The 12,192-nt window shown below is 37.7% G+C and overlaps 1 protein-coding gene across 1 annotated transcript in view; it reads left to right on the top strand.

The window, feature by feature from the left end:
- The window catches only part of LOC124799148 (protein Wnt-5b-like), a 291,425-nt gene extending 285,993 nt beyond the window's left edge, over positions 1-5,432 (top strand). The window contains exon 8 of the mRNA XM_047262686.1: positions 5,135-5,432. Within this exon, the coding sequence (XP_047118642.1) occupies positions 5,135-5,322 (188 nt within the window). The 3' untranslated portion in view covers positions 5,323-5,432. The remainder of the gene's footprint in view (positions 1-5,134) is intronic.
- The last annotated feature ends 6,760 nt before the right edge of the window (positions 5,433-12,192 follow it).

Genomic DNA, 12,192 nt, shown 5'->3' with positions numbered 1-12,192 from the left:
CTTACCAGTGCTGCTTAGTTTAATCTTTACTTTACTATTTACCTTCATTCAGAACTGTAATTACACTTACTGCCTCTCGTCGTTGAACTAAGTTGACTGACTTATTGAGCCGTCATTAATTTTCAATAAAAGCAAAACTGGCATAGATTTTGTTTCATATTTTTTTTCTTTGACAGAAAAACGACACTTGGTTATATTAAATTAGGGAAGGTGCAGGATCCTAGTCTAGGGAACAATGACAGGTTGATGAAAAGATCAGGGAACTAGAATTTTATGCAAGTAACATTATTATTTAAATTCAATAAGAGTTACCGAAAGTGACCGGGTTTACTTATGTAATTTCTATGCTAATCTGATGTAAACAGCCTTAAAGGCTGTCGATGCTGTAAAGACGGCGGTGTTGCAGTCTCCGACAAACTCCATTAGCTCCAGTTGTTGTAAGAGCACTCTGATTAGTAGCAAATTATTACGCAGCAAGAGCCTGATGTTGTTTAGACTAGTGTTCATCTGCCCGCATAGACCGCTGTCACTGTGTCTAGAAACTGAGTTTTGGCCTCACGTGGACCAGCTTCTCGTCTTTCACGCAATACGCGCTTCAGGTCAGTAAATTGGCTGTTACTGGAGAGACCAGTGTGTGCACTCTCTGACGTAACACACTCGGTGCCAACGCGCGCTGTTACCACTAGGGTTTACGCTTTACAGATATACAAAGCATCTAACATTCCCCAAAGTTTCCCTACTGTTTCCTTAACGACAGTCACCCAGTTTAGTAGTTATGTACATACACTTATAAAGGTTGTTGCAATTTGTTTTACGAAACATACTTCAAATAAGAATAACATATTTGATTCCAATTACATATGAAATTTCACAGTTACAGAATAATCAACATCCTTACTAGTACAGGATGATACAGGGTGTTACGGGAATAAGATATTTATCTATTGATGACAGTGGACTAATAATTGTAGCTATTACTATTGGTATGTTTTTAGGTTGGTTAGTACCTCCAAGAACGCGTGGCACAAGCAGATTAATGTTTTCTCTTCCCCTGGGCAGAGGTTCAGTTGCTTTAGTGTAGATGCATGGACGCAAAACGGATAATCTATACTGACAGGTGTAGTCTATTTCGTGGCACAGTTACGACTGTGCAGAAAACATCAGGTAGTACTTTATGTCATGTGTTTTTGGGAAGATTGTTAGACCCAGCGAAAAAAACAACTAATGCACTTAAGTGAATACATATTAAGGTACCAATGACTACAGTATCTGTACCTATACCCCTAACAATCTGGATGATATCTGAGAAAAAATATTTTTAAAAAATATCACATCTGCACTGTAGAGTCACATAGGCATAGGACTGAACTGCCACACACGAGCTCCAGAGCATGTTGTATAAGCAGCTGCAGTGTTGGAAAGTGGTCTATAATGATGATCAATAATCCCGGTGTTCCTTTGTATACAACGCAAGGTGGTAGCGCTATCGAGCAATCCAGTGGATGGTCGGATGTAGTGTCATTACCTTTCTGCTGGAAGCTTCGGGTTTGCACTGTCGTGTTGATGTTTAAATTTAATTTAGATAATTACATATAATGTGACTAATTTGTACACTATATTGTAATGACGTAAAAAGAGTCAGTTTACCTGCTAATCAACATAATTTGAATTTACATATAGCTATATTATAACCATTTATATATTAGTTTGCTAAAAAACTAAGGTAATTGCTTTAATAAGATGAGCAAATACTCAACACATTTGCACTGCTTAAGCTACAATTTTCTAAACGAAACCTATTTTGTGAAGTAGAAGAAGGCATTTTAGCCCACTAAGTTCGACTAGTAGTAGCAGTAGTATTATTAGTAGTAGTAGTAGTAGTAGTAGTAGCTTTATTCACCGGTAGATCTCTTTTTACAAGGATATAGGACATTTCAAAGTATCTACAAATTTAGATCAATTTAAAATAAGCTAATTCGTATACACATATATTTACAGACTTCTAGTTAGAGACAGTCATTAGATTTACTCCTGGTATACAATACTTTTTTTACAAATAACTTATTAAATAATGTAATGCCACATTGTTCATTCATATCTCACTATCAGTCACTGCACACACTATACACACATTGTTTCATAACACTTCACTCACTACACACACTAGTAGCAGCCTTATTCCTATCCTAATGAAAGCGGAAGGCAATTTGTATAAAGAGTACCGAAAGTCATCTTCTCTTATATGTCTCGTATTGCGTCAGTTGTTTGATAATCTCAGTAAGATGTTCGTCTAATATTTACATTCTTCTTGATTATATGAATGGTTTTCCCTGGATATCATGAAGAAGAGTTTCAGGAAGCTACAAATGTATGTTTTACTCTAGTGACAATATAATTTTTCAAAGGTGCGAAATATTACAGTATTGCAGTCGTAACGTGATAATATGAAAACCATAATGTTAACGTCAACGGCCTTGCCGAGGTCGATACACCGGTTCCTGTCAGAACACTGAAGTTAAGTACCGTCGGGCATGGCCAGTACTTATATGGGTGACTGTCAGAATATGCCACATACTGTTGACAGGTATTTTATCTTTACGGCAAAGGAGACAGGAGGGGCCTAGGTGTGAAGTACCTTCTCATCAGTCTTCACACCAATGTCCTGGATTCAATTCCAGACCTCTCAGCAGTGTCTCATGAAGTGAAGGCATGCGACACTGTTGGTGGTGATCCGTACGTCGGATGGGCACGTTAAGGTAGCTGGCGCCGTTGGTGCTCTTCGAGAGGAGTAGGGTCTGTGCTGGCACCGGATTTCCCCCTCTCCCTTTTGTCATCATCTCCAACACGACCATGACACAATGCTACACACGCGCCATTACAGTCATCTACACGTAACAGATACACTTACACGCGCAACTCTCATACTTCGAGAAGGAAAGTTGTCTCCGAGCGCGAAGGGTAGGAAAAACCTCCAGAATTAGGCGGCTGAACCTGCCCTTTCGGGTCTCCCAGCCATTCATGCTACAGAACTTGACTTTATAGCATTAAATTTAAGAATCCCTCTTATGATACACTTCAATGCAGTAGAGGGAACTGCCATACAGAAAATTCTGTAATTCACTCTTACGCTCCACTCTCTTACTAACAAGGCTTTTAATATGATCTGGAAGGCTGCGGAGTACACGCCTATCCATGTAAATGACTTTCAAGAACTTTAGTTTTTGTTAGTTGTTTTTGGTCCTAGTATTGTAAAATACTCCGCATTATTTTTGAAGAAAGGGAGAAATTGCTAACAAAGGACATGAATGAGTATGTATGTTGTGAGACAGTTTTCAAAATACCAAGTTTTTAAAAGATGACTCTGCAGTTCATTCTAACATTAGGTACAGTACTTACAATACACTTCTTACCTCTGGAGTGTAACTCGAGTTCGTTCCGGAAATTATAATGTAACTCATTATGAATGAAGATATTTCTGTATTTTTAAATCGCCTATTCCTTTAATCACATTCATATCAAATGTAGGTGACCAAGGCGATTCGTAAGGTTGTGTGTGAGAGTTTTGCTGTTCAAGTTTTAATCCCAAAGGCAGAGTGCTACGTGCTGGGTGTATTTTATTGTTTGAGTAGATTTTAGGTAGATGTTCTACCACTATGTGAAAAGTATAATGTTCATGTACTGAGTATTGTCAACATCTGATGGCAACCATTTACACTGAAATATTTGTTGATATTGTCAAAAAAGAGAATCTTAATTAGATGCCTTTCCACTAAGAGCACTAGTTCAATTTTTCTTTATATTTTTACATCACCTACATAAAGTATCAAGCATACACCTTCCGATACTGCAAGTGAAAGGTCATTAATGAATATAAGAAACAACATAGGATGCAAGATAGAACTGTGTGGTGCAAAATTCCTGATAATTCTGGGAATAGAACCCGAATCCTCTGCTTAGCAGCCAGATACAATGACCACTTTTTTGACGCTTTTGTTGACAAATACCATTATAATTCTTAAAGATCTACAGTTCTTTTTCCGCACAAACAAACAAACACACACACACACACACACACACACATATATATATATATATATATATATATATATATATATATATATGTATTTGTTGATACTGTCAAATATTTAATTAGCTGCCTTTTCAGATATATATATATATATATATATCTGAAAAGGCAGCTAATTAAATATTTGACAGTATCAACAAATTTCTCAGTGTAAATGGTTGCCACCAGATGTTGACAATACTCAGTACATGAACATAATACTTTTCACATAGTGGTAGAATATATATATATATATATATATATATATATATATATATATATATATATGTGTGTGTGTGTGTGTGTGTGTGTGTGTGTGTGAAAAGAACTATAGATCATTAAGAATTATAATGGCATTTGTCAACGAAAATGTCAAAAAAGTGGTCATTGTATCTGGCTGATATATATAAACACCGCACATCAGTCAATATTACATTGGTACGTTACACTCATCATGTGACAAACAGTGGAGCAGAATTTAATCTCATAAAGGACACCACTGAACAATGAAGGGACCCAGACCCTGAGAATAGCAGCTAGATGTAATGACCACTTTTTTAATACCTTTATTTACAAAAACCGTTGATATTGCAATCCTTAAGGATCTACATTTCTGTTTTCATATACACGTGCATTACATATATAATAGATAGCACATCAAAAAATATTGCAGCATCAGTACATTACACTCATCACATGACGAACTCTGGAGCGAAATTTAATATTACTAAGCACACCCTATAACAAATTCAAACAGTTTATCTAACATGAAGGATAACACTTAATTATGGAGGCAAACTCTGTTGTGCAGATAAAATTAAATTTATGAATTTACAATGTCGACTATTGGATAGTGTATTAACATTTTTCTGAGGATACCATTGATCAAACAGTGAAATGCATTAGCCAGATTCCAAAATATTCTGAGTGATAATCTTTGGAGTTACTGGTCATGTTAGTTTTAAAGCCAACTTCTCACTTCGATGTCTTTATTGAGTGTGTCCATCTCGTTTATTGAAAGATTAGCCTCCACAGATTTTGGCTCTAACACTGGCTACTTGCTTTCAGGCACGTACGGGCGGCAGTGCAACCGGACGTCGCAGGGCATCGACGGCTGCAGCTTGCTGTGCTGCGGGCGCGGCTACAACACGCAGAAGACGCTGGTGCGCGAGCGGTGCCGCTGCAAGTTCCGCTGGTGCTGCTCCGTGGAGTGCAAAGTGTGCTCCCGCACCGTGGACGTGCACACCTGCAAGTGAGCCGACACTCCTCGCAGGGAAGCGCCGTCGTCAGGGTTACGACCTGCACACCTGCAAGTGAGCGGACACTCCTTGCACAGGAGCGCCGTCGTCAGCATTACGACCTGCACACCTGCAAGTGTGCAACACGTGTGTGCCCTTCCCTGTGGTACACCCCAGCAAGGTGTGCGCCGGCGTCAGGAACGTGACTTGCACAACTGCGAGTGCGGCTTTTTGCAATCTGACGTCTGCTGCACAACGGCTCTAGCAAATGGGAAGTGCTTGACTGTGTTGTCCACGTGTGCACCTGGAAGTCACTTCACAGATGGAAATGAACTAACCGTTGATATAAGTATGGACACATAAAAGTACAAACGATGTCATCGACATGCCCACTTAAAAAGCACTACCGTAAAGTATGGCCTGTCATCTTAGTTGTGAGACCAACTTCAGAGTTTCACAAAGGATAGTTGCTTCTTACACAACTGCTACAAGACAAATTATTGTAATTCGGCACCCTACTGTGGAGGCATGTACACTCCAGCTAAGGAGGAAAATTTTCTACTCTTTATATAATTACGATAATGCCTGTCCATGTGACGAAAATTCGTAATGAGCTTACTGATACATCATTTCTGGTGACAGAAACATGATCTAGCCTGATGTGTAGTACCCTGCTGCCATGTGCAAAATTCAAGTGAAAACTGGATTTCGGATGTTAGGAATATTTACTGTGTAGTTGCACGCAAGAAACCTGTGGTCTCTAGTATTATTGAAGACGAATTTGTTGCTGAACTGTAAATACTCAAAAGCTGTTAGTATGAAAGACTAAGTGAATGAAAGTAATGAAATTTTCGTTTGGGAATGATTTAAAAAATCTTCTCGTGGCAGCTGACACGTAGCAGACGAGGTGTCGCCTTGAAGTGACACGATAAGGTTTGGTTTTAAGAAACGGCTGACTACAGCAAGATATATAAAAAGGCAACAAAAAGATAGTCTTGAAACGAAAAGCTCAGTACTTTTTTGCGGAACATAAATTGCTCAGATAATAGTCCCTGAAGCCAGTGAAATCCGTACTTCAGTACAGCCCTCGACAGTTTATTGTATACAGCGTGTTGAGAACTGACAACATTTTCTCGTGTTTAATGAATAAGCTCAAGGTTCTAATTTCTAGAGCTCTTCTCTTATCGGCAGAGATATTTCTGTCATTACGGTTCCCCCTCAAGAAAGGCTAAGTAAAGTAAATGGCTATTTTTTCAAGTTCCATTTTCTGTGCTGCTTTTTTTCTATTGACGTTTGGAAACTCGTATATCTGAAGACTTTAGTCATCTTCTGCTGCACTTCATGGCCTAGGAATATTGTCTACTACGAGTTAATTCATTTCTGTAAAGACACTACAGTCAAACTGTCATGGAGATATCATTTCTTCACTTTGGGTTCACTATAGTATTTAACTCCAACGAAAGCAGTTTAGTTAATACAAAGTCAGCTGACGCTATATGTAAAATTTTAATAAGACTTAAATTTGCACCTACACGCAGTGTAAACGTTGATAAGTTTTGCGCTTTATTTAGAGTGGGTTTGAAAGATGAGGCTTAAAAATTCACACGACAGTGCTACTTCCTGAATTAGAGTAACCTCTTTCCTCTCGCTTTTAACAGAAAATTCGAAGAACGAACAGCTATTTATTGCAATAAAAATAACTTTTATGTTCCAGTCGTAATAATAACCAGCACCGTTTGGTTTTGCAGCCAGGTGCATTTTCTTCCTGCCTCACACTAATATTTTGCTTCTGCGTAACAGCATTCTCACATTCTAGTGTCAATTTGATGATTCTTAGGTGCTCGATGTTTCACAGTGTCATTTGGTGATGAGAAACAATATCTTTCGCATCTAATGTACGTTAAAGTCTTTGAAAACATGTGTGATTATTTCCAGTTGAGACTAATATTGCGTAATGGTATTCGTTTCCAGCACCTCAGATGCACGAACACAAGCACGAAGTTTACGCATTACATCATTTGAGTGTTTATATGAAGTCCAAAAATATTTGCTAAGTGAATAGAATGTCTCACAAGTTGTCTACAGCCGATATAGCACACTTGTTGCTCAAAAACGTATCAACTCATTCAGTTGACTGAATAGACGAGATCTCTCTTCTCATACTTTCTAAATTCGCTTTGGTTGGTCATGAAGCTTTGTAAAAAATTGTCTCTGTCACTCTCATCTTCCGTTCAACATCCCACTGAAAAAAAAGCAAGTATACTATTTATCACAGTCACAAAGCTCAAAAACTGCCATTTCCATGATGCATAAATCCGTCACTGCTTTCATATTTATTACCATGAGACTATATTATTAGCAATCACTGTTTCGTAAATAACTTTCAGGAATACTGGATACAAGTATAGATATGTATCCATCATCTATCACATCAGTCTCACATAATGTTTTCGCCGCAGCTTTAGAAAAACTGCTCTTTACGCTGCGAATAGCACACTTTGTTTTCAAAACAAAGCGGCTTTTCTTGCCCTTACCATGTCCGTGGATGAGGAAATGGTAATAAACCAGTGGAAGATGTTTCACAGAAGCTACTTTAAGTTCCTCAAGGAATTCCCACTGCATATCTTTTGCAGGTTCTGAAACTTAAGACATTTGTGTTCTGTTCCCATATGTGTTGAGCCTATCATGGTTATTCGTGATGCCTTTTCATGAGACAACCGTCCAGAGGGATTCACTTGATTGACCTCCATCTGAGACTCCAGAAGTGTACTGCAAGAAATGTATGCAGAAGTTGCAGACATGTACCCCAGATCCTGCCTTATGTGATCTGAACCACTGCATATAAATGGGTCGCCCTGTACAACACACATGCTTGTAGTGCTTTTGTGTGTAGTCTCCATATCTGTTAAACAAAGACTAACAGTGACGATATTGTGAGCTGTAAACGCTTTCTATGTACCAGCGCACCATACAGACTGATCCTCTTTTATAAAAGATATTGTACATAAAAGCTTCTTGCCTTCTGTGTATGGAAAATACTACACAGACCTTGTATCAGTTTTGTAGATATAGTACAAATTATGTGTAGCATTTTGTAAAATTTATGACAGTGTACTTAACTTTTGAGTGGTATGTTTATTGGAATGTGCTGTATTATTTATTAGAAAATAAAAAACTCAAATGAACACTAACCGTCTTCCTTTGATATTTTTCTTTGAGGATGGTTCAAGCAAATAAAATATTTTTTAAATGGAATTACTTTTAAATCCTGGCTGTATTTCATTAAAGAAAAATGTGTGCTTAAGCACTTATCAGATTTTATCTCACTGTTATTTACTGTTAAGTATACATTTACTCAGCAATAGTTCACTCACAAAATTTCGCACTTCTTGCTTTTTTGGTTACTTCATCTTGTTTCTGCATGTGTAAATAAATGTCTTTCAGATGTTAAAGCAGATTTTATGTTTATCTCGTTATAAAATTCCTAATTTAGTAATATACATTACACAAACAAAATAATTTACTAATTTAACATTCTGATACAATTTCCAATCATCTCTATCGACGTAGTAGGCCAAAATACGTCGGTTCAGACACTTAGTGCCCCAATAAGGCAATATTTTAATTAAAATAATATGGAAGCATTTATTATTTTTCATGAAGAATTTCTAGAAATCCATGATTCCAGATCTGTATTACTCAGAACCCATGGTATCGTTTGATACGCTCTACGATAACATTTCACTTAAATTTTGTTTTGATAATCGTAATCACGAACATAAAGGCCTTTAATCAGTTAATTACTTGTTCCATTGATCGTAACCACAACATACGTTGATAAAACGGACTATGTGAGTAAACTAGTACGCGCGCACACACACACACACACACACACACACACACGGGTGCTCGCGAACACACACATTATAGTCAGTTTTACATTTACCCACGGAAATAAAAGCTCTAGCAGCAGAAGAGTTCTCAGATGTAAATTAAAGATGTTTCTCCTTGACTCCTATACCATAGAGGAGTTGTGAATGTTTATATGGTTACATGCTGATCATTTACAGAGTTTTTTTCAGAAATATCTATTTTCATTCAAAAATTCTTCTGTGGAATAGAAGGAGTCCTCAAAGACAAAGATCTTTAATCTACATTTGGAAACAGTTCTTCTATCAGTGAGCCGTTTTATTTATTTACTTTCAACATGCTGGGTGGTAACAGGCAACAACTCATTATGATTCAGTGAAATTACGAAATTATCAGAGCTACAAGGACGTTTATTTCTATTCAAATGGCGACCTGTTTCGGACCTTAGTCCATTATCAACCCATTCACATAAGTACTGCAATAATGTGTGTACAATGGCCACATTGCTCGTGTGAGTGGCTGAGTGGAAGGTACTACCTGCATACGACACTCCAGTGCTGCATCCGTCCGAAACTGGTCGCCATTTAAATAAAAACAAACTTCTGCGCAACTTCCACGGTTTCGTAATTTCATTGAGACGTTTTATTTCCATGGATAGACTGTCAGAGCGTTTTATAGCAGTGTATTTCACCCCGTTCTGTGCCAAACTTAGACTCATTAAAGAGTAAGAAGAGATGATTTTTCCTTCTAATGTTGAATGTGTGAATATCTGTGTTACATTCAAACTAAGATGGGCTGTTGAAAACAAATTTAGTAAGTGAATAAATGTGCTGTGACTCTGCGGTTAATATCCTTAGCTGCTTAAAGAGATGCCTGGACAAAGTACATGTGTGAACCACACACATAATTCTAATTACTTTCTTTTCTGCAATAAATACCTTTCTCCTCAGTGACGAGCTATCTAGAGTATTGTCCTGTAAGACATCAGTGAACAAAAATATGCAAAATATGTTAGCTTACTGGGTCTATAACACCAAAGCTAAAAATTATCCTTATGGCAAAACTAACCAAACCTAAGCAAGTTTTCAGCAATAAGCACGACTAAAAACTTAGAAATTTCTACCCCGTTTATTATTTCTTGTTGCTATCCTAGGGTAATAAGATGAGAGATTGGCAGTGAAAACTGGATCAGCTGCGTTTTTTCAAAGTTTAAAGCTAGCCCACTTCATCTACATCTATATCTACAGTATTACTCTGCCATTCACAATTAAGAGCCTGGCAGAGGATTTATCGGACCACCTTTAATCTGCTTCTCTACCGCGTGAAAAACGAACACTTAGATCTTTGTGTGCGAGTTCTAATTTCTCTTATTTCATTATGATGATCATGTCTCCCTATGCAGGTAGGCGCCAACAAAATATTTTCACACTCTGAGAACAAAGTAGAGGATTGTAATTTCGTGACAAGGTCCTGCCGCAGCGAAAAAGACTTTGTTTGAATGACTGCTACGCCATTTCATGTATTATATCCGTAACACTCTCTCTCCTATTCCACGATAATACAAAAACGAGCTGCTCTTCTTTGATATTTTTCGATGTCTCCCGTCAATCCTGTGTGATGCGTATCCCACATCGCATAACAATACTCCAGAAGAGGACAGACAAGCGTAGTGTAAGCATTCTACTCATTACTTCATGAGAATAAAGACCTAGTTATGTTTCACAACAACGATATTTGCTGAAACCTTGTTGGCTATTTGTCAATAACTCGTTTTCTTAGAGGTGACACGTGATGTTGGTCCACAGTATATGTTCCAAAATTCTACTAATTGTGCAAAACCAGTCAGTCGCAAATATATTACAGTTTTTTCTGTTGATGCTACATTGGCCGCTTCACAACAATACCTTTTTCATCTGCAAACAAGACTAATTCATCATTCTGCATCAAATAAACTGGTAGGTCAATAACACACTGCAAGGATCAGTTGTGGGCCGAAGATGAAACCCTGTCGGACTCTCATTGTAATTTCTCCCATGCAGATGATGTGGGCCTCTCTCTTTGTGTTACTAGAGCAGAATATGATAACTTTCTACATTCTCGTTTTCAACCTTTCAGACCCTCTGGCCACAATCGTGTACATTAACTTTTACTTAGTCTGACCTGCAACGAAAGTATTTTTTCCCCATGGAAACCTGAGGCACACACTTGTGAATGTTCAACCTTTCCATTATGCTCATTTGCTGCCAACTGTTGGACACCAGTATGAAAATAACAGCCAGTCAGTGTAGCAGTGTGCAGTACCTCATGACCACCAGAATACACAGATGGGGTTAGTTCGCTGTATTCCACTGTACAACTGAATATTGTTACTGTCGTTTTACATGGTAATAGCTGAACTATCATTTAACTATTTATTAATATTAAAAATATTCCTTAGTTATTTATTATTCATTTATTAGCTATTTTAGTCCATAAAATGTACAAAGTGTGTATTGAAAACCGGTAAATATTTTTGTAGACATATTGCATGTAATTTAGTATTGGAGGGCAGCGTGGAGGGTAAAAATCGTAGAGGGAGACCAAGAGATGAATACACTAAGCAGATTCAGAAAGATGTAGGTTGCAGTAGGTACTGGGAGATGAAAAAGCTTGCACAGGATAGAGTAGCATGGAGAGCTGCATCAAACCAGTCTCAGGACTGAAGACCACAACAACAACAACAATTGCATGTAAAATCTTTGAAAAATCGCCAAAGAGCATTACCACGTAAATAATGTTTTTTTCTCCAGAAAAAAAGTTAGGTCTGAAAGGGTTACGTAAGTGCTAAACGTTCTGTATTTTTGCTTCTTCTGTCTATCGTTTTGCTTTCTAACCTGTCTTCAAAAAGGAGGTATTAAAAATATATCTGCTACGCATGAACTGTTTATTACAATGCTTCCGTTATCTTTTCCACGAATAACGTCATCCACTATGGCTTCTGTCCCTGTCTCCCTTTTAGCAATGTTCCATATCGATTTT

This window comes from Schistocerca piceifrons, chromosome 5 (genome assembly GCF_021461385.2).
Source record: "Schistocerca piceifrons isolate TAMUIC-IGC-003096 chromosome 5, iqSchPice1.1, whole genome shotgun sequence".
Classification (NCBI taxonomy): Eukaryota; Metazoa; Arthropoda; class Insecta; order Orthoptera; family Acrididae; genus Schistocerca; species Schistocerca piceifrons.
The sequence above is the reverse complement of the archived record's forward strand: the minus strand, read 5'-3'. Positions and strand labels throughout refer to the sequence as shown.